This window comes from Neoarius graeffei, chromosome 21 (assembly GCF_027579695.1).
Source record: "Neoarius graeffei isolate fNeoGra1 chromosome 21, fNeoGra1.pri, whole genome shotgun sequence".
Classification (NCBI taxonomy): domain Eukaryota; kingdom Metazoa; phylum Chordata; class Actinopteri; order Siluriformes; family Ariidae; genus Neoarius; species Neoarius graeffei.
The window spans coordinates 54,289,214-54,312,601 of record NC_083589.1 but is presented as its reverse complement, the minus strand read 5'-3'; the positions used below and the strand labels follow the sequence as shown (position 1 = coordinate 54,312,601).

Genomic DNA, 23,388 nt, shown 5'->3' with positions numbered 1-23,388 from the left:
TATCATGGCATGAACAAAGGAGATTTCTGAGGACCTCAGAAAAAGCGTTTTTGATGCTCATCAGGCTGGAAAAGGTTACAAAATCATCTCTAAAGAGTTTGGACTCCACCAATCCACAGTCAGACAGATTGTGTACAAATGGAGGAAATTCAAGACCATTGTTACCCTCCCCAGGAGTGGTCGACCAACAAAGATCACTCCAAGAGCAAGGCGTGTAATAGTTGGCGAGGTCCCAAAGGACCCCAGGGTAACTTCTAAGCAACTGAAGGCCTCTCTCACATTGGCTAATGTTAATGTTCATGAGTCCACCATCAGGAGAACACTGAACAACAATGGTGTGCATGGCAGGGTTGCAAGGAGAAAGCCACTGCTCTCCAAAAAGAACATTGCTGCTCGTCTGCAGTTTGCTAAGGAGCACGTGGACAAGCCAGAAGGCTATTTGAAAAATGTTTTGTGGACGGATGAGACCAAAATAGAACTTTTTGGTTTAAATGAGAAGCGTTATGTTTGGAAAAAGGAAAACACTGCATTCCAGCATAAGAACCTTATCCCATCTGTGAAACATGGTGGTGGTAGTATCATGGTTTGGGCCTGTTTTGCTGCATCTGGGCCAGGACGGCTTGCCATCATTGATGGAACAATGAATTCTGAATTATACTAGCGAATTCTAAAGGAAAATGTCAGGACATCTGTCCATGAACTGAATCTCAAGAGAAGGTGGGTCATGCAGCAAGACAACGACCCTAAGCACACAAGTCGTTCTACCAAAGAATGGTTAAAGAAGAATAAAGTTAATGTTTTGGAATGGCCAAGTCAAAGTCCTGACCTTAATCCAATTGAAATGTTGTGGAAGGACCTGAACCGAGCAGTTCATGTGAGGAAACCCACCAACATCCCAGAGTTGAAACTGTTCTGTATGGAGGAATGAGCTAAAATTCCTCCAAGCCGGTGTGCAGGACTGATCAACAGTTACCGCAAACGTTGAGTTGCAGTTATTGCTGCACAAGGGGGTCACACCAGATACTGAAAGCAAAGGTTCACATACTTTTGCCACTCACAGATATGTAATATTGGATCATTTTCCTCAATAAATAAATGACCAAGTAGAATATTTTTGTCTCATTTGTTTAACTGGGTTCTCTTTATCTACTTTTACGACTCGTGTGAAAATCTGATGATGTTTTAGGTCATATTTATGCAGAAATATAGAAAATTCTAACAGGTTCACAAACTTTCAAGCACCACTGTAATTTGTCCAACACAGGCAAATGTCTTCAGGACAATAGACACACAGTGACAAGCCATTGTACCCCTAAAGGTACAGTACTGTACTTTATTTTCTGAGGTATGAGCAAAACATCATCCCTAACCCCAGTCTTAACCTGTCTGTCTTTTCATGTGATGAGTCGTGTTACACGTAAAACTGCACTATCTCATCTCATCTCGTTATCTCTTGCCGCTTTATCCTGTTCCACAGGGTCGCAGGCAAGCTGGAGCCTATCCCGGCTGACTACAGGCAAAAGGCGGGGTACACCCTGGACAAGTCGCCAGGTCATCACAGGGCTGACACATAGACACAGACAACCATTCACACCTACGGTCAATTTAGAGTCACCAGTTAACCTAACCTGCATGTCTTTGGACTGTGGGGGAAACCGGAGCACCCAGAGGAAACCCACGCAGACAACATGCAAACTCTGCACAGAAAGGCCCTCGCCAGCCATGGGGCTCGAACCCGTTCCTTCTTGCCGTGAGGCGACAGCGCTAACCACCATGCCACCCGAGACTGCGCTATTTTGGAAAATAAAATATGACGATATAATGATACTTCCCAAAGTAAAAATGACAAGAGGAAGTCGAGGAGTGCTGAAAAAAAAATTATTGACACATAACCCTATTCAAAGGACTTTCTGTCGCCTCCATGAGGACTTTTATAGCATTCATATGACTGGAATTGTGTTAGCTGTGCTACGTGTGAGACTGCACTATATTGGAAAAGAAAATATGACGATATAAGGGTATTTCCCAAAGTAAAAATGACGAAGGGAAGTCAATTAGTGCATTAAAAACGTTATTCCAACGTGACACTATGCAAAGGACTTTCTGTAGCCTCCATTCCCTCATTAGTGACTGCCACCTAGTGCTTTTATTTTGAGTTGTAAAGGGTTACAAAGGGAAAATACTAAAAAATAAAATATAAATGTTTCTTGTTTTTCGATATCCAATTCGGTGTTTAAATGCATTTATTTATGTATGTATTTATTTTACAAATTCGTGTCAATATTATTTTTAAATCAAGACTCTTATTATGACCAGTTTGAACCGGAAGTTTGTCGAGTTGTTTTGCTAGTTAGTTAGTTTCTTAGTTAGCTAGCATTAAACTGTAATGTGACATAAAAATGGAAGCGTTTTTCAGCTTGTAATATTTATTCAAGATTTCAAGAGCTATGGAGACAGCCTCAAAAGGTTTTTGGTATTGTTTCTTTTAAAAATTTATTTATTTATTTATTTAGGTGCTAACGAGTTGAAATCTGAGGTTCAGTCAGTTAGCTCGTGGCTAACTGCTGTGTGGAATTAGAATAGTCTTGCTCAGGTTTCAAAAATAATGGAGCGTTGTTTATTACTAAATGACCAACTGGAACATTTGGCAAGTTGGTGTGGTGTGGGATAAACCAGTTCTGGTTCATGCTGTTACACCACGACTACCACTCTGTCGTTGATTACTTTCCTGTAACAGCACAGCCCATACATTATCTTATCCAGAGCAATGTATAATATATTCAGAGCAGCCTGGGGGTCAGGTGCCTTGCTCAAGGGCATTTCAGCCATTCTTGCTGGGCCAGGGACTCGAACCAGCAACCTTTTGGTCCTCAAGCTGCTTCTCTGATCATTAAACCATGGCTTCCTGTAGTGTTTTAGTCCTGACTTGACACTGCTGATATTGAGGTCCATCCTGACGCCCTACTTCTAGCTGGAGTCTTGGGCAACTGACGCAATATTCAGAGGGTTTAAAATTAAACTGTGTGGCTATTATAGAAAGCGCAAACTCAAACAAATGTATGATGACTTAAAGGAACAGTCCACCGTATTTCCATAATGAAATATGCTCTTATCTGAATTGAGACGAGCTGCTCCGTACCTCTCCGAGCTTTGCGCGACCTCCCAGTCAGTCAGACGCGCTGTCACTCCTGTTAGCAATGTAGCTAGGCTCAGTATGGCCAACGGTATTTTTGGGGCTGTAGTTAGATGTGACCAAACTCTTCCGTGTTTTTCCTGTTTACATAGGTTTATATGACCAGTGATATGAAACAAGTTCAGTTACACAAATTGAAACGTAGCGATTTTCTATGCTATGGAAAGTGCGCACTGTAATGACAGGCGTACTAACACCTTCTGCGCGCTTCGGCAGCGCATTGATATCTGAGCTCCGTATCAATGCGCTGCCAAAGCGCGCGGAAGGTGTTAGTACGCCTGTCATTATAGTGCGGACTTTCCATAGCATAGAAAATCGCTACGTTTCAATTTGTGTAACTGAACTTGTTTCATATCACTGCTCATATAAACCTATGTAAACAGGAAAAACGCGGAAGAGTTTGGTCGCATCTAACTACAGCCCCAAAAAATACCGTTGGCCATGCTGAGCCTAGCTACATTGCTAACAGGAGTGACAGCGCGTCTGACTGCGTCTGACTGACTGGGAGGTCGCGCAAAGCTCGGAGAGGTACGGAGCAGCTCGTCTCAATTCAGATAAGAGCATATTTCATTATGGAAATACGGTGGACTGTTCCTTTAAAGTGCATATCATGGGTAAATTCAGGAGCAAGCCTCTGAAAAAACTTGGCATTTGGATTTCCTGGCAAACACTGATTTTCGTGACGTCGCGTGCGGGACGCCTCCCTCTGACTCCTACGTCTGCGCTGGTTTGTTTATGAGAAAACGACCTGGTGGTTTTCTGCAAATTTCTTCAATGTTATCACATCTCATCTCATCTCATTATCTCTCGCTGCTTTATCCTGTTCTACAGGGTCGCAGGCAAGCTGGAGCCTATCCCAGCTGACTACGGGCGAAAGGCGGGGTACACCCTGGACAAGTCGCCAGGTCATCACAGGGCTGACACATAGACCCGGACAACCATTCACACTCACATTCACACCTACGGTCAATTTAGAGTCACCAGTTAAACCTAACCTGCATGTCTTTGGACTGTGGGGAAAACCGGAGCACCCAGAGGAAACCCACGCGGACTGCAGTGAATGAACCAATCAAATTTAACACCATATCTACAAAATGAATTTTCACCCCTTGGGTTGACCATTTTGTGAAATTGTGAAACCTCTGGTCATATCGCTCCTATGGAGGACGGCCCCAGTATGGACAGTTGAAAGTCGGACTTAGAAGACAGCTCTGGACACTTACAGTTTTGCTCTGATGGCTGAGGACTACAGTTGTGATGAACAGTTTTGCACTCGAGTCTCCATCAGTTGATGAATATTTGATAACGTCAACAAAATAGACTTGATTTTAAAACTATAATGAAATTCCTGGCTACGCAGTTCTACTTTGTGACTATTGTACATAGGAGACGAGTTATCATGCTATCTGTTATCACCCAGATGAGGATGGGTTCACTTTTGAGTCTGGTTCCTCTCAAGGTTTCTTCCTCATATCGTCTGACGGAGCTTTACCTTGCCACCGTCACTGCAGGCTTGCTCATCAGGGATAAATCAATTTATTCGCAATAAAACGAGCTCATGTCTGATCTGATGTCTTTAATTTTCCGTAAAGCTGCTTTGCGACAATGTTGTTAAAAGCGCTATACAAATAAACTTGACAGTGTTTCTCTGGTGATGTAGGAAAGGCCAAGCGAAGGCACCTGAGCGCAGCCGAGTGCAACGGTTTGACCCAAAGCCTCACTGGTAGCCTGGCGCAGCCTTTCACCATGAACCTCCATAATAAAGACCCCAATAAAAGACTTCAGCCCAGGAGCCCAAGTAAAAGGAGAAGACGAGGTACCGATCATACCCTATACACACATCACGCTGTGATCAGAAGCCCAAGTCAAATGGGTTTTTCTTGTCTGTATAGCTTGCATACACATCAAAGAAATGTCATTGCTCAAGGACCATGATGCAAAACATAACAGTACGAGTACACAAGACTAAACAAAGCATGAACACACAACAATGTGAGACAGTAAATAACATTGAACATGGGCTGTAAACTGTTTATTAGACTGTAAGACTTTGATTGCATTTACACTGTGAGCCTTGATGCACAAAACCAGTCGTGATATTTTGACCCATTTTTGTCCTGTCTGTCTGACCTGTATCTTTGTTGACACCATTCTTTTGCCAAAGTGCACAACTTCATACCAGTAACATCATCGTAGCTGAAGATGACCCACGCCGTAGAAGAGATTATCTTCGCTGATACAAAAAAACCCCCAGTAATATACAGTATATAATTATTTTGTGAATAATACAAAATAGTCAAGCAGGCCTGAATGTACACGAAAAATACCACTTTGAACTACAATTACTTTAAAGGAGAACTGAAGGCAAATTTTTTATTATCAAAATTCTATTTATCTCATTTTATTAAATATAGGAATGCATTTTTGATAGTTATGTTGTCACCGCTATAGTAAGTTCTGAGTGTTTGAAATATGCTCTGTAATATATCAGTCCATATGTCAAAGCAATGGCCGTAAACGAGATTCGTTGAGACCTGTGCGAGACATCGTAGGACGGAAGTAAAACGTACAGCGGAAATCAAAGTGCCCGACATCTGCCAACGTCGTCAAAAGACGCACGCGCCCTCTTTCGAATGCTGATGTGATCAAGCCGGAAGTTTTGTTTGTTTTGATAGCAATCAGGAAAGTTTGAAAAAAGTAGGCAGTAATCGTCATTTAAACTTGTTTTTGTGCAATACTTCGTTTGGAAAACAGTTTTCAAAATGGCGGCACTGACAACTGGCTGACGCTTCACGTTTCGAAGTCTGGCGAAGATCGCGTGGATAAGTGACGCCTGCCATGGACCAAACGAACTAAATTCAACACGGCTAAAAACCGAATAGGCCGATAATACAAGTCACAATATAAGGTTACTAAAACCGAAAACGTAACTGAATAACACGTTAATTAAGAAATAAAGCAAGTTTAAAAATGACTTCAGTTCTCCTTTAATTAGACCCATTTCCATAACTATTCATCTGAAAACATGCCCATTTTCTTAGTTGTGTTTTCAAGGTATAGCTGAGTTAATTAGGAAAAAATAGTTTCACTTGTTTATAGTACATATTTAATGTTAATATATCTATGAAATACTTTTGTTTATTTATATCGGATCTGTACAAAAAATTATTTCAGCTGAAACTAAAAGAATACGATTTGTACATACATGCCGTTAATTTGTGTACAACTGAAACTGACTTAAAAAAAAACAACCCAGCCAGACGACTTCATCTGTTTGACCTGGTGTTGCTACTCTGCCGGACTCTGCTTGGATCAGCTGATTGTTGGGATTTGTCCAAACAAGGGTTGCGAACAATGGAGTTGTAGTCTGCCCTCTGGTGGACAAACGGCCCATTTATAACACTTTTATAACATGGTTAAAGGATCCACCTTTCATCTCTCTGTTTTTATTTTTTAATTCTCATTGATCAGCCGTTATGAACGTCAATACCTATTTATCAGCATTGTTTCGGTCTTGCAAGAAATGCAGCAGTTGAGAGGTCAATGAGAGCTTGAACGGATTCGATATTTTTAAGTTTGCTGAATGGACAAACGATTCTGTTGTTCCCGCTCTCACTCCCACTCTCACTATTGCGGTCTTTCACTTCTTTGCTTGTTTTTTTTTTATGTTTGCATGTTTGTCCTTTTAACAGTTATTCCACGAAATCAAGTCGTACATGAGCTGATAGCCGACAAGGCACGTAGCACCAAGTCAGCTATAATCCATGTACGACGAGATTGAGTAGAATAACTGTTTTATCTATCCGCATTCACTGGTTTTTGAGAAACGGAGCATTTTTATTTGTATTTTTTGCAAATTTGATAAATAACTTTATACAAAACGTCCAACAAAATAATTTCCGCTTAGAATGTAAACAAACTGACGTAATGATGAGCAATTTGTGAAAAATGCGATAATAATGGTTGGAAAAAAAGATACTTTTATTTCATATTTTGTTGCCTTTTTTTGTATTTTTGGGGATTTTTATTTTTGAGTAGAGTTTTTATTTAGTACTCAGTTGGTTCAGCAACACGTGCCGCCATTTTGTTTTTCTCTACTCACGGTATAGAGATCTTGCAGTCACGTGACCGGAAAGTACACAGCCGCCATTTTGTCGGTAAAAAACACCGCTGAATACTGCTGCACTCGTGTACAAAATGGATCAATTTCAACCGACGGACTACACGGCTCGTTTTTCTAATGAACAGATAACTAGATGTATGGCTAAAATAAACGACCTACGGATTAGTGACCCTTATGGCTTACCGGACATAGTTTTCACGACTGTGTCAGTGGATATGGAACTGCCAGAGGTGGAATACCCAGATGTGTATAATTACCTCATTAACTTTCCATCGCTGTTCAGTGGTGAAGCACTGCGTGCTTATAAATCTCTGGACAGTTATCTTTACAGAAATTCAGGATTTGTCAGCGACTCAGATGTGGCATCTTGTAAACAAGAAAATAACAATCCTCATTGGACGGGTAAGTCACTTAAGTATTGAGTACTAGTACTGATACTAGATATATCAGTAGTATCTAGTATCGCACTGACCAGCCGATTATAGAATAGAATAAGGTAATTCCAGCTGTAATTCCAAATCGTCCGTCTTGTTTACCATGGATCTGGCGTTGGAGAGGTAGAGGCTTGGCAATGGAGGTTTGAGTGGCTGTTTTCTGAGCTTAGTCAACAGGCCGGCTCTGCCTGCAGCCTCGCTTTTGCTTCCTCTCCCGACGCCGCCTCCTTCGCCTGCCAGACCCGATAACAATCCACGGAGACCCCGCTGGTCTCGCTATCTCGTCCGGAATGTTGTGCATGCGATGGAAATCGCTACAAACCGTCATTTTCTGCTGGAAACCAATGTCCAGTAAGTCCATACGGTTGTAGTGGATATTGAAGTCCGGTACAGACGAACAACACGCAAAAATACACACAAAAAAACATAAAAAACGTGCAGGGGTAGGGAGAGCTTGTAGCCGCAGCCGTTGTAGTAGAATTGTATATAGTAGGGTTTTCCAGAAGAAAAGGTGGAAGTAGAAGCAGAAGTAGAACCAGAATGAAGTAGAAGGCGGAAATATGGCGTTTGACTGACAAGATGGCGTCTGTTACAATCTGGATCGGCTGTGACGTCACATGCAAGATTTCTATATATGAGCTGATAGCCTAGTACTAGAGTAGCCAATCAGAGCGTGCGATTGCTCATATCCAGTGAATGTGGATAGAATAATATCTGTATATTGACTTGGTCTTGAATGAGGCTTGTGTTTCTCTGATTTTAATTTAAACGCGTCAGACGGCCAACAGCAGAGCGTCATTACAGGATTCTTTGCGTCTGCTGGAGTCCTTAGCAGCAGCCCAAAAAAAGCCAACGCTCACATGGTCCTGAAAGAGGAGGAAGAGGAACAGGACCCCATGGAAGGCATTACTGAAGAGATGTTTGTGGATGATGAGGAGTTTGAGACAGGCATGTTTTCGGCAAACAAAAAAGAGAACGAGCAGAAGGTGACAGGAGCAGGATGCACCAGTTGGGCGTTTCCTCCACTTCACTCCAGCTTTATTAACAGACACATGGAAAGGGAGGAAGACGATGACGTGCAAAGCCTCCCTGATGCTCATTACGGGTTGCTGGGACTGAATCAGGTGCTGCAGGAGCCCCAGGGTCACATTCAGGACTTGCCTGAAGAAGTACTGAGTGTTATTTTTGCTCAGCTCCCAGCAGGTGATCTTTACCGCCATGTCAGCCTGGTGTGTCACCGCTGGAGAGACATCATCATGGATAGCCAGGTGCGTTTCTTTTACTTCGTAGACGTTTTTTTTTTTTGCAGAACTGTTAAGTGACTTGAGTTTGGACTGTCCTTTCCACTCTAGTTTCTGCCATGGAAGAAGTTGTACTACCGATACGAGAAGCAGGAGGAAATGGCAGTGAAGCAGCTGAATACCCTCCTTGAAGACAACGGCATTGTCAGAAAGGATGATCTCTGTGTGCTGAACATGGTGAGGTAAGGTTCAGAAGATGCCCTGAAGAATATTTGTGTCAAGGTTCTACTGGTAGATCAGCAGCTCTCGATAAAATATCTGCTCTGGAAAGAGTAAAAAAAAAAAACCAAACAAACAATGATAATGTGAACCATCGCGTGGGTGGACAAATCATAAATTAAACAACCACACAGTAAAACCTCCAGTGTGATTCCCAGTCCCATGTTTTGGTTGCCTGGCAACCTATTTGACAAAGCGAAGAAGTGGTAGCTAATGTAATAACATATAGTGAGCTAGCTACTGTAGGTCATCCATTATCTGTACTGCTTATCCGTCAGCGATGTAGGGGAACCGAGAGCCAATCCCAGCTGACTTCAGGTCGCTAATCTATTACAGGGCTAACACATCTAATGGCAATTTAGATGTAGCTAATTAATCTAATGACCTCATTTTGCGAAAATCAATCGGACGTTATCTCTAGCTGTGGAATCTGATTGTCAACCTGCCAACTAAGAATAAAAAAAAAAAAAACCTACTAGCCCCGATATATCTCACCATCTACCTCTATATTTCCATCAGGCTTTGAACCACGGAGTATATTAGCAATTTTGCACAAGACATTGCACAGTATATCTACCTCTATGTTTGCACGTTGTTTGTTTGCCTCTCTTTTTTTTTTTTAAATGTTATCTTCATTTTTCACTCTACCTTTATATTTTGCATTCCATATGCACTTTATATTTTATATTTCATATTTTATATATATTTCTTTTTATATTGGTAAGCGTAGTTTGGTCGGGCAGTTGCAAAATAAGAATTTCATTACCCGATAATAAACCGCTGTGTCTGTTATTGTGTATATGACAAATAAAAATCTTCAATCTTGAATAAAGCCTGCTCATCCAAAGCACCCAGGCTGTTAAAGGGAAACCGAAGTCATTTTTAAACTTAGTTTATTTCTTAATTAACGTGTTATTCGATTACGTTTTCGGTTTTAGTAACCTTAGGCCATCCTTAAAAAAAAATCCGTTTCCTGTCCACCGGGTGGGCAAAAAAAATTTCAGTCGGGAGGGAGGGATTTATTTTTTTTTAATTTATTTTTTATTATATATGGATGAATAAGAAATCGCAATGCTGTGTTTGCTTTTTCTTTCAGTACTTTTTTTTTATTACAAAAGCAGACACATTTAATAAAATATGACCGTTAAATCAACTGAAACTTGTACAAAAACTTTAAGTTAGCATTTTAAATGCTGACTGCAACATTTGCAAAACTTTTACAAAGGTACTTAAAATGTCCGACACACGGACTTTTTGTAGCTCTAAATCGAGCGTTAGGCCTAGTTCGGATGAAATTGCACTATTAAAATGATCACTGAATGATTTGTTTTTCTGAATCTTTACTATTTTGTTGTTCGCCAGAATACCATTTTGCGATTTCACACTTCAGCAAATGTTTGAAAACTTCGGATCTCCTTCCTTCGTGGTGGCTGCCATTTTTTTGTGCCGCACGGCGCATGCGCAGAGCTGATTCGACAGGGCTTTCCACAAGCGCCGGCTGCGGCCACACAATTAAGTCCAGCCGGCTACTTTAATGACTATTTTTGTAGCCCACAGGCTCTAAATATTAATTTTCGATTTTAATAAAATTAAATGTTTATCTAACAGACTGACAATAATGTCAAACTCAACCGTTGATCAAGGGAGAGTAACTCATCCGCGCCCTGACATGCGGTGTGTGCGCGCACTCAGCTGCGTGAATGTGTCATGCACCGAAAATAAGAGATTTACAAGCCAGGAACGCCTCATGATGCAATACGCAAGAAAAGAAAGAAGATTTACTGCCATTTTATTTTGTATTTGAATAAAGTGAATAAATAAATGGTCTGTGGAAAATACATTTAACCCTGGGAACTGCGTGCACAGGAGTTTATTTTGTGTTTACCCCCCCGGCTACTTATTTGCCATGGCTGGCTAGTATGAGCCTTAGTGGAAAGCCCTGGGAATGCATAAATGTCAAGTTGATTTTAGATTTACGAACCCGAAAAAAATGTCGAAAAACCGGCGTTAAAAAAAATTTCACCCGCACAAACGGCACTCACCCGGCCGGTGGACCGGAAACAGAACATTTTTTAATAATGGCCTTATATCGTGACCCGTATTGGCAACTAATCGCAATTAAATATTATACTTATCGGCCTATTCGGTTTATAGCCGTGTTGAATTTAGTTCGTTTGGTCCACGGCAGGCGTCGCTTATCCGCTCGATCTTCACGAGACTTGTGCGAGACTTCGAAACGTGACGTGTCAGCCAGGTGTCAGTGCCGCCATTTTGAAAACTGTTTTCCGAACGAAGTATTGCACAAAAACAAGTTTAAATGACGATTACTGCCTACTTTTTTCAAACTTTCCTGACTGCTATCAAAACAAACAAAACTTCCGGCTTGATTACGTCAGCATTCGAAAGAGGCCGCGCGCGTCTTTTGAGAACGTTGGCAGATGTTGGTCACTTGGATTTCCGCTGTACGTTTTACTTCTGTCCTACGATGTCTCGCACAGGTCTCAATGAATCTCGTTTACGGCCATTGCTTTGACATATAGACTGATGTATTACAAACACTCATAACTTGCTATAGCAGTGACAAAATAACGATCAAAAATGCATTCCTATATTTAATAAAATGAGAGAAATAGAATTTTGATAATGATAAATTTGCCTTCAGTTCTCCTTTAATTTTGTCCTCTGCCTCAACATCTAATTAATCAAGACCATGCAGCGTTTTTACTGTACATGTCCGTCCATCATGTCGCCTGCCAAACCCAGAACCTCTCAATACCACCCTACAGGAATTCAAGATTAAGTTCTTCCAATCCTACTGGCTGCCTTTTTCTCGGTCAGATCTTGACATGGGTCATACTTGGCTTCTTTTTCCTTGCTCAGTCTTCCATCAAGTTCTTAGTAAAGCAAGTAGTGTTTGTTTAGCAGGCGAGTCCTTAAGAGACCTTCCCATGAGATACTGTAGTGTTTTCTAATCCACTGGAACGCCTGGAGAGGACTGAAGAGATCCTGGATAATGCAGGTTCAGTGGTCACCAGGACAACTGCTATAATTTTAGGTAGTAAGTGAAACTGAATGTAAAGTCCTGTAAAATAATTAAAAATCGTTCCTCAAGGAGCTCGTTTATGTTAATGGCTTTCTAAATAATTTTTACTTGGAAACCTTTCTAAAATGGTAAACCCTCATAGGTCAGGGTTCCCATGTGGTAGAGCCTTGTGAAGACGGAGTGCACCTGAGCTTATCTCAACTCGGGCACAGATATAAGTTTATGACCAAAACATGCTTGAATTTCATTCTGCACCAAAGATTAACACACTTTTTTTTTTTTTTTATATTTTATTTAATATATGTATTTTTTTTTTTTTTTCAGTGCGGTTTCCATCAAATCCTGCGCTCTGATTGGCTGGCGAGCGGGTCCGTATCCTACGATACGGACCCCGGTTATGGACCTCTAGCGACTCGCTCGTTCACAACAACAAACATAGTAGAATTTTTTGTCAACATTTTTTTTATAAGATTATCCAAAATCTTATAAATTTTTGCCAGCATTTCTCAAGAGAATAGCATTAATTTTACAGCATGGATAGCGATAACGACAGTGTTCACAGCGAAAGTGAGTTTTACTACCCTGAGGAAGAAGAAATAAAATAAAACATTTCAGGAGAAAGCTAAAAACCTCTAACTGTTGCTAACGCCGAGCAAAAACATGGCTGAATCCTGAATGACTGACTAATTTTGTATAAATAGGGGATTATATAGGCGGCAAAATGTAGTTTTTTTCCTGCCATGGAAGTGCACTTGTATACTGAGGAGGAAGCCATTTGCATTACAGCCGTGAATGAGGATTCAAAATGGCGGCTCGCCTCGGCTCGGTTTTCCCTTTCGGGCGCTCTCGTTTTCTGTTAGAATTTGGTAAAGAAAAAAATAAATATATTATTTACCAGCTTAAAGTGCTGATGACACGTTTTTGACATCTTTGGCGATGTTTTATAACATAAAAAGTAATTCCCGATGATCCATATATTAATTCACGAAGGCGCCTATTTTACAAGTTATGATAAACGCAGCTATTTGGGCAAATTTGACGGGGCTGCAGCACCCAGGAGACGAAAGAGGAGGAGGAGCTATATGACATCAGCGAAAGAACCTTCCTCCAAACTTACCAGTTTGTTGTTGATGCGGCAGGTGTTCAGTTTGTCATTATTAGTATTATTATTATACATTATATATATTAGTTATTATGCCTTCGCGTTGTGTTGCCGGCTTTTGCTCCAAAACCCACAAGGATGGGGTAAGTTTATTCAAGTTTCCCAGAGATCCCGAGCTGCATGCGAAGTAGGTGAAGCAAGTCAGGCGCACTCGTGACAAGTGGGAGCCCTCACCAACATCCGTCCTGTGCTCTAAACACTTCGATTTGGATTGTTTTGACACCCTTCCCAGCTTAAAAGAATCTTTTGGGTGTTCAGTTCAGCACAAACGTGTGTTACTACCATCAGCAGTGCCTACACAGTGTTACCAGATTGGGAGGTTTCCCGCCCAGTTGAGCGGTTTCAAGTGCATTTTGGTGGGTTTTGAACATATTTTGGGCTGGAAAACGTCAGCAGTGATACTGCTGACGTTTTCCAGCCCAAAATATGTTCAAAACCCACCAAAATGCACTTGAAACCGCCCAACTGGGCGGGATTCCTCCCAATCTGGCAACACTGCCAGTATTCCGGAGGGGGTCTACTAGTAGCTATGCCAGATCCAAAGACAGTCCTCCTGTCAGAACACGTGTTGTGAAACGACATAAGATAAAGGTACGTAGAGCTATAGATTCTACATGATAATCATAAATGTAATCATAAAGTCGGCGTGATATCAGTCATATATTTGCCTGTGAAAGCTTGCGGCTTTCATGTAACTGCCGCCTAGCAACGAGAGGCAAAGGGTAAAGAGGGTAGGCTATCATAGATTCTATTCGGAAGAGATCAACACAATTCTAGACTCCCAGAAGAGGAAGAGCTGGCACTAGAGAGTTCACCGGCGTTTTCATGCGCCATTTCCATTGAGTAGAACCAGAGTAGAACAGCCAGTGAACCGCAGAGTGTTCTCCCGCTGACGTCACAACATGGCCGCGAGCCACGGACCCAGTTTTCTTGCACTGTGCAATTAAAAGTTGGATATTTGCGTAACAACAGCTTCTTTTCACGTAATTATAACAGAAATCTAACATGTTTGCCATGTTGTATAGTTTATTTAAGAAATTGCATAGAGTCATGTTCGTGCTCAGTACTTTTCAAGACCTCAGTCATGGTATTTCACGATACGGACCTCCCAGCTGGTAAATAACGTATATTTTTTAAAACTAGATGTTGGAGAAATCGCAGTGAAATTTAAAATTTTAATCGAGTGCTGGTGAACATCGGTTTGCTGCTTAGGATTTATTTCATTTCTTAGACTTGCTGTGACTCCAAATATTTCATTCAATCAAATACTCTGGTAATAAAAAGAATAAATGTGTGGAAGTCACAGGGCTGTAAAAAGCCTGTCAGATCATTTCATTCTGTTTGAGATATAAGGTAGTTGGATATGACAATGACACGCTACGCTTCTCTACCCACCCCTCTCTCTCTCTCTCTCTCTCTCTCTCTCTCTCTCATATGGACTTGTCCTCTGGCAGTAATCAGGCAGTGCGCGTTCATGTGTTTTGATGGCGTGGCTTTAGAGGGAGGCCTGAAGGAAGAGAGTGGGATCAAAATCTAACTTACTCTTGCTGGTTTCTGCAAAAGTACCTCCCTTAGATTTAATGGTTATTGTCTAGACATGATACTGATTTAGTACAGCCCTCATCTGACTTGCATTATTGTATTCACTGCTTTCGGTAAATACAAGCTTGTTTGTGTTGTTGAAGAAATGTGTTGAAATTGTATGCTATTTTCATAACTGGTGAAATAAAAAGAGCATTAAGCTACTGGTTTGTACCGTTGGGTTTCTAACTGAAGTACGTCCTCGAGATCATCACTGTCAGCACTGCAGGGTTTGAAACTGCGCTGCTGTCGTTGCAGGTACATGTCGCAGTTTAAGCACAGCAGACGGGTGAACGTGGCAGACGTTTTGCTGTGTGTGAAAGGCCATCGGCTCTATGCCCAGGCAGAGGCCTGCATCAAGCACAGGCTGCCAGACATGGAGATGATTGATGGGGTACGTAGCAGGGGCTTTTTTTTTTCTTTCTTTCTTTCTTTTAGGAGAAGAAGAAGCCTTTGTGTGTCACATGCACACTCAAGCACAGTGAAATTCATCCTCTGCATTTCACCTATCTGAAGCAGTGAACACACACACACCCAGAGCAGTGGGCAGCCATACTACAGCGCCCGGAGAGGAGTTAGGGGTTAGGTACCTTGCTCAAGGGCACTTCAGCCCAAGGCCGCCCCATGTTAACCTAACTGCATGTCTTTGAACTGTGGAGGAAATTCACACAGACATAGGGAGAACAAGCAAACTCCACACAGAAAGGCCCCCTGTCGACCACTGGGCTCGAACCCAGAACCTTCTTGCTGTGAGGCGACAGTGCTAACCACTACACCACCGTGCTTCCCTCTTTTTTTTTTTAAATCTTGAACCACACATTGAGGGTAAGATCGTGATTCATTTGAAGCATGTTTTGAAAAGTCAGGTTAATCTTTTTGTGTAGTTTATTCTATTTCAGTTATTTAAAAAAAACCTCATCCCAAATGATTTTCTTCCTCTTATACCACAGCAATTTGCCAACAATTAAATTTTTTTTTATTTATTAAAGAACATATCACACTTTTTATGCATTTATAGTTATTGGCTCAGCCTTTGGATGAAGCCTATAGAAGCGCCTTTCTGTATGTGTATGTTTTACCAAGTTCAAGCGCGTTTAAAGCTAGACGGCCTTTCGATTTCATAAAATCTGTGAAATTTAGTTCCCTCTGAAATTTGGTCATTGTGATGTATGTTTATTTCTGTAATATCTCACAAAATATCAGGCCATTCTGTGGCTGGAAAGTTATTTAATTTGAGGGGATTAAAGCAAATAATGTGCATGAAATCAGTCGCTTTGCGCAGTCAAGCAGACAGAGGAAGTCCGAGTGTGCGCGCATGCACAGGTTTTTCTTCTTCTTTTGGGTTTAACAGCAGCTGGCATCCACAGTCTTGTATTACTGCCATCTACAGGTTTACCTTTGAGCGTGCACTGACAGTTCCATCGTTCTGTCGCTAAATGAACAGCTGATCACACCGAGGTGCTTGCTGACCTCCGATATTTATTAGTTTGGTCCTGCGTTTCCTTTCCTTCGTATATAACATAACGTTTTTTCTTCTCACTTTCCGTTACTGTAGTCGGTCTTTCACGTTTCATTCGCACACTCGCGTCCTCCATTTTTCTCTCCTGTTTCAAATTTGTATTCCACAATGCTTTGCGCAAACAGGGAAATCCCAGCACATGATGCATGACGTCGTATCATGGTGAAGCAGGAAAAAATAGCGGAGAATTTAGGGCAACGTGGCCCTAAATTCATTAATTGTTCTATTTTTAAAAAATGAATAAAATTGGAAGTCCATGATTCGAATTCAGTAGCTTTCGGTCCACTCAACAAAAATAATTGGGTGTCGGGGAAAATTCTTTTTATGACCGATACTTGAAAAATCTGAAAGGCAGTCTAGCTTTAAGAATGTAAGATGGTCATTGGCATGTCAGCCTCGGGTAGTAATTCCACAGTCGCGATGTGGTGCCACTGCATACTGACTATGTCAGCACCACGCTGCCCAGGAAAGGACAGATTTCGCAATGTCGGTTTGAATCCTGGCGTCAATGCATTTCTGAGCGGGCCATTTTTTTAAATTTATGTCCCGTAGCTTCTATCTCCCAATCAGACTGTAGGTACAACAGCCTGTCTCTCTAAGAACTACATTTCCCATCAACCAACTTCCGCGTTGACCTACGTCACGCCTGGGCGGGATTTCCTATGTCACATCCTCCATGAAGCCATAAGTAACTGAGCAACGCTACTCTCTTTCTCTTTGGCTCTGTGAACCACGTGGTAACAGACACAAAAAGAGGTGCTCTCTCCGGACCGTCTGAAATCACAACTTCTGCCTGGCAAGAAAGAAGATTTCAGCGCGTTTTTCGTTTACCATTGGCCACGGTAAAACTACTTAAATCGCGCTATGTCACTCAGATTGAGTACAACCGGTTTTCATTTGTTTATTATAAGTAACGTTACGACTGCCGCCCAAAGCAGTTAATTTAAAGTTAGAAGCAACCGGATTCCTTCTGACTAAAGCGCTGTGCACATTGTTTGATCAAAGACTTTTCTTCACAAACGACAAAGCGTCGGACCAAGGATCCTCCTCTGTTTTTCCACGGAATCGACTCACGTGCTCCTGTGGACTCCAAAAGTCTCGGAACATCTCTATAATCTTGCATAAGCAACATACTGGAAGTAAGACTAGTATTTTGGGCACAGAAACTAGTCTTAGGAATTAGCTTTATGAAGTAGTGTGAATTTAAACTCAGGAACTGTTTAAATTGTGCATACTTAATTTTGTGTTCTACATTGTTCTATGTTCTCTCAGTTGTTTAAAAGATAAGCATTGCATGCTCTTTTTCTCTATTCCTTCCTAACACCTTTAATTTCATAATTACACATATTTTGACCTCATCAAGGTTTCAGTGGATTTAGGAATGTTATAAGCTAGTGAATTAGCAAATCTGAGCTGATCCTTTGTTCTTCTCAACCCCACATGGTGACTCACCTCCCCTACACACAAACACACCTTAGCTAGCAATCAAAGCTAACCCTTTTGTTTTAGGCCATAAGGCCACACACATCCACACACACACACACACACACACACAGATATATCACTGTTTTTTTTTTTTTTATCATTGTTATAATAAATCCAATTATTCTGTTAAACTGTGTCTGTTGTTGTACCGATATTTTTGAAGTCACACAATTTCAAAGAACTCGAAAGTGTACGTAAGTGCTATTGGCTGTCTTTGTAATACGGTAAGTAATACATTTAGCTGTTTGGTAATTTATTATTAAACGCCAAAATTAATGGTATTATTAATGAGACTGATTCAATGAAAACTATTCAATGAGACTGATTCAATGGTATGATTCAATGAGACTGATTCAATGGTATGATTCAATGAGACTGATTCAATGGTATGAGTTAATGAGACTGATTTAATGAGATTAATCACTTGAGACCAATAGTACATACATATACCCTACACAGACAAAGGCTGAGCTCATATCTGCACAGGTCTGTGTCTCTCGTAATGAATGTTCTGGAATGTCCACAAAACAAGTCAGCTCCTCTTATCGCTTACGTTATATCATCTGCTGTAAACAGTTCTCTCACATGCATCTTTATTTTTTCCCTCTGTTACAGTTACTAAGACTAAAAATGCACCTAGTCATGTAATTTCCTGAGAAAGGTCCATGTCGGGTAGCTTAGTTACAGGTTTATGTTTAACTGTAAACCTATAAAGCGCTGACACTGGAGACTCTCTTCAAAAATGCTAAATAAACTTCTTACAGAGAACTTCACCATCTCAAGAATTGCATGTTATGTCATTTGAGCCATACAGGTCCCTGTGTACTCCATTACTGATGAAAGGTATTAGATTGAGTAGGTTAATATAAACCTGAGATTTAAACTAGTATCGGAGCTGCTGTTAAATAACGTTAATCAACCCTTTCTGACCAATCAGATCAGATAATTCAGCATTGTTATGGTATAAACTGTTGTATATTATGATTGTTGATTAACATAAAAACGATGTGTTGTAGGGACCAAACCCCTGGTCTGCCATGGCCCTGATGCTGATTCTTGCAGACGGGATTAAGGATGTCCTGGACCTGGTGGCTCGTTTACGAACCTCTGGCTGTTTACTGACTCCAGATAGGATTTCGGAGTTCCTGTGGGCCGTGGCTACGTTTCTCCTCGCCATGAAGAACACGAACATTACCATAACTAACAGGTAAAATAATAACCAATGACGTGGTGGTGTGATTGACACTTTGCTCCTCTTTTGGTTTGGATGAAAGCTTGTAGCCACATCAGCTCTTTGCAGATAAAAAGAGCCCACCCACGTGCCTGAATGATTACAGGCCGATAGCACTCACTCCAATCATCTCAAAGTGCTTTGAGAAAGAGTGGTACTGGCCCACATTCAGAGCAGCATACTGGAAACCCTGGACCCCCTGCAGTATGCCGACAGGCCCAACAGGTCCACCTCAGACACCATCACTGCTGCCGTCCATTATGCCCTCTCCCACCTGGGAAACAAAGGCTCTTACATCAGGATGCTCTTTGTTGACTACAGCTCTGCCTTCAACACGGTCATCCCCCACAAACTCATCCATAAACTGTCCACACTTGGTTTGCACCCCACTCTCTGTGACTGGCTCCTCGACTTCCTGACTGTCAGGCCCCAGACTGTCAGGATTGGTAATAGGACTTCAACCAGCATCATCACAAACATTGGCACCCCACAGGGATGCGTCCTCAGCCCCATCCTCTACACCCTGTTCATCCGCAACTGTGTCACCATCCACAAGGACAACATCATCCTGAAGCTCGCGGACGACACCGCAGTGATCAGACGCATCACTGGCGGAGACGAAACGGCCTACAGGAGGGAGGTGGCCAGTCTGGTGTCATGATAACAACCTCACCCTCAACATGGACAAGACGAAGGAGATGACAGTGGACATGAGGAAGGCTAGGAGACACTGTTCATCCAGGAGCTTAAGGTGGAGAGGGTGAGCCGCTTCAAATACCTGGGTGTTCACATCAGTGACGACCTCACGTGGACACCTAACACCACGCAGCTGGTTAGGAAGGCCCAACAGCGACTGTACTTTCTGAGGAGGCCGAGGAAGTTTGGTATGTCGCCCAAGATCCTCAGCAACTTCTACAGAAGAGAGCATCCTGACCAACTGCATCACTGTGTGGTGCTACAGCTATGGACCGCAAACGCCTGCAGAGGGTGGTGAAGACTGCTGAGAGGATCACCAGAACTCCACTACCCTCTCTGCAGAGCATCTACCACCGCAGGGTCCACAGGAGAGCTGCCTCCATCCTCAAAGACCCCACCCACCCCCAGCACGGACTGTTCACACTTCTGCCCTCAGGTGGGAGGTACAAAAGTGTGAAATGTAAGACTGTCAGACTAAAGAACTCTTTCTTTCCCACCGCCATCAGACTCTTGAACAGCTGACAGGAGTCTATAACCATGGACTACCTCCCTGTAAACTGTCCTTGACTGTTTACACGTTGACCTTCTGCTGCTACGTCCGATCATTGCCTTATTTTTATTTTGTACTATACTAGGTGGGGTTTTTTTTTTTGCTTTTATTTTACACTATATTGCCTTTACTTTGTACCACTTCTTCTGCCTATTTATTTATGGGTTGTTTTACAATCAGGGTACGCAAGCTAAAAATCACATTTAACACTTAATATCAAAAGGCTTGACTAAATAAACTTGGTTGTTTATTGTAGCCCTGTGATAGCTCTATTTACTATGCAAAAAGAAATTTGGTGATAACGTTATTTTTGGTGAATGTATGGCAATATGTCATATTTAGCAAAATTACTCGTGTCATTTAGAAAAAGTGCTTTTTTGACCACAGGTAGCTCCAAAAGGGATGCACTTAAATCATTCTTTATACCATAAAACAAATATTTGGTTCCATATCATTGGAAACATTAGTTAAGTTTTAATGTTGAATGCCAGTAAGTTTTCAGACTATTTTGATCAAATTAAATCAAATCAAGTTTATTTGTACAGCGCTTTTAACAATAAACATTGTCGCAAAGCAGCTTTACAGAATTTGAACGACTTAAAACATGAGCTAATTTTATCCCTAATCTATCCCCAATGAGCATGCCTGTGGCGACGGTGGCAAGGAAAAACTCCCTCAGACGACATGAGGAAGAAACCTCGAGAGGAACCAGACTCAAAAGGGAACCCATCCTCATTTGGGCAACAACAGACAGCCTGACTATAATATTAACAGTTTTAACAGGTATAACCCTCAGCTGTCCTCATGGGGCCGTCCTTCACAGGAGCGGTGCGATAAAACTCCGACCAGACACAGGGCACCAGGATGGATCAAGCAGGTCCGAGGGGCAGAAGAGGCCAGCATCTCAATCCCAGGATCAACATGTAACTCAGAGGGACAGATGGGGGGGGGGGAAGAGAGAGAGAGAAAGAAAACACGTTGTTAGGTATGCCCTAAAAATGACAAGTATTAAATCTGTGTGGTAGGCTCGCAGAGACGAGAGTCTTTACATCAGGCATAACACACAATGGCATGTTAATATGGTAAAAAATATATCATGACCTGCTCTGGCTGGATGCTTGATTGGGTGATGGGAGCACACTCCTCAGCAATGATGAGATGCAGATGGGACCCTTAGGCCTGGCCAAGACAATTCAGTTACATTAAATTAGTATGTAATTGTGTAAAAAAAAATGTCCTCTCCGAGACAGCTAATTTTTCAATATAAAATAACATATCTAAAATGATTATTTTCATCCTAAAATATGGTCAAGATATTGGGACATAAATATTAGAGACGACTAACACAAAGCTTACAGCCTTATATTTAAAAGCACGATGGAAGTAGCGGATTCTGAATTGTCAAAAAAAAAAGTCCTCTCCGAGAATCACTTCATTTGTTTCTCCCATCTTATAGCAGATTACACAAAACTACCATACACACATGTCAAAAAATTACCTGAAATCTGTTCTTTAACTTGTCCTTCACTTAAAAACTGGTACAAGAACCAGTTTGAATCAATCTGAATTTTGGACCCCTGTGACACAAACTTTGTACCCTGATTGTAAAACAACCCTTAATTTGTAATTGGCATTCATGGTGGACAGCAAGCTAAGAATTTCATTGTGCGAGAGGACACGTCCTGACTGTGGATATGACAAACACTTTGAACTTGAACTTTGAGGATCCCTGATTCATAGAAAAAGGAATAAAAAGGTTCTTTCTGTGTCTTGTCTCTCATTCAGGTGGCACTACAATATTTTTTACGTGTTGCAGCTGATGGAGAACGCACGTCCGCCTCTGAGTCATGGTGACGGCAGGTACAGGGACATTTAAACACTTTTAAACGGAGTTCATTTGAGTAAAATTTTGAATGTACTGTAGTTTTTACTTTATTCACCTCGCTGTGCAGAGAAAAGCAGATACAGGTCACTCATGAACAGCAGCAGATCCTCAGTCATGACATCCAGAGAGACCACGTTGTCAAAATCATGGCTTTTGCCGGTATGAACCATTGAGTTGAAACTATATTTGTACCTTAATCACCAGTTACTCTGCACACTTTCGGTGAATGCCGGTAATCTTGACATGATTATTGGTCTTATAATGTTGGGGCTCTTTTCATGTATGATTATCTCACGGGTACATAAACATCAAAAAGCCGGTTCTGCTTGCTGACGTATTTTGATGTCTCAGGTACTGGAAAGACAACGACTCTCGTGAAGTATGCTCAGCAAAGACCACATCTGCGCTTCCTCTACATTTCCTTCAACAAGTCAGTAATCATGCAGGCCAAATGCAGTTTTCCTTCTAATGTAGAGTGCAGGACCATCCACTCTATGGCCTACAAAGCTATTGGACACAGGTCAGTTTTCAAAATTGAGTTTAAAACCGTTTGGACGGAAAGACAGGCTCATTTGAAGTAATTACTTGCCAGTCTCCAAGTTCTGAGAAAATGGAGGATTTTATTAAAAGTGCCCTTTTCCCCCCCCCTCCCTCTTCAGGTACAAAAATCTGAATAAGCTCTGTAGTAACTTGAAGCCATTCACGATAGCCTGGGTGCTGCCTGAGGGTCACGGCGGCTTCGTCAACGCCAAGGTTGTGACACAAACCATCAACAGCTTCTGCTCCTCAACGGATGAGTGCATTGGCTCAGAGCACGTCCCGGACCACTACAGGAATACTAACGGGCTTGTGGAGTACCCGAGCGAATCCAAAAAGCAGGTAAAAATACGCGTGCCGACAGACACGTATAGAAAAACAGATGTACAGTCCTGTGCAAAAGCCTTAGGCACATGTAAAGAAGTACTG

General features: G+C 41.7%; 1 protein-coding gene across 1 annotated transcript in view; it reads left to right on the top strand.

Annotated features, from left to right (window-relative positions):
• The first annotated feature begins 2,337 nt into the window (after window positions 1-2,337).
• Window positions 2,338-23,388, top strand: part of fbxo18 (F-box DNA helicase 1) — a 58,577-nt gene continuing 37,526 nt past the window's right edge. The window contains exons 1-10 of the mRNA XM_060903341.1: window positions 2,338-2,466; window positions 4,854-5,009; window positions 8,528-9,018; window positions 9,103-9,233; window positions 15,315-15,450; window positions 19,077-19,267; window positions 22,323-22,397; window positions 22,490-22,581; window positions 22,774-22,942; window positions 23,082-23,301. Of these exons, the coding sequence (XP_060759324.1) occupies window positions 2,448-2,466; window positions 4,854-5,009; window positions 8,528-9,018; window positions 9,103-9,233; window positions 15,315-15,450; window positions 19,077-19,267; window positions 22,323-22,397; window positions 22,490-22,581; window positions 22,774-22,942; window positions 23,082-23,301 (1,680 nt within the window). The 5' untranslated portion in view covers window positions 2,338-2,447. The remainder of the gene's footprint in view (window positions 2,467-4,853; window positions 5,010-8,527; window positions 9,019-9,102; window positions 9,234-15,314; window positions 15,451-19,076; window positions 19,268-22,322; window positions 22,398-22,489; window positions 22,582-22,773; window positions 22,943-23,081; window positions 23,302-23,388) is intronic.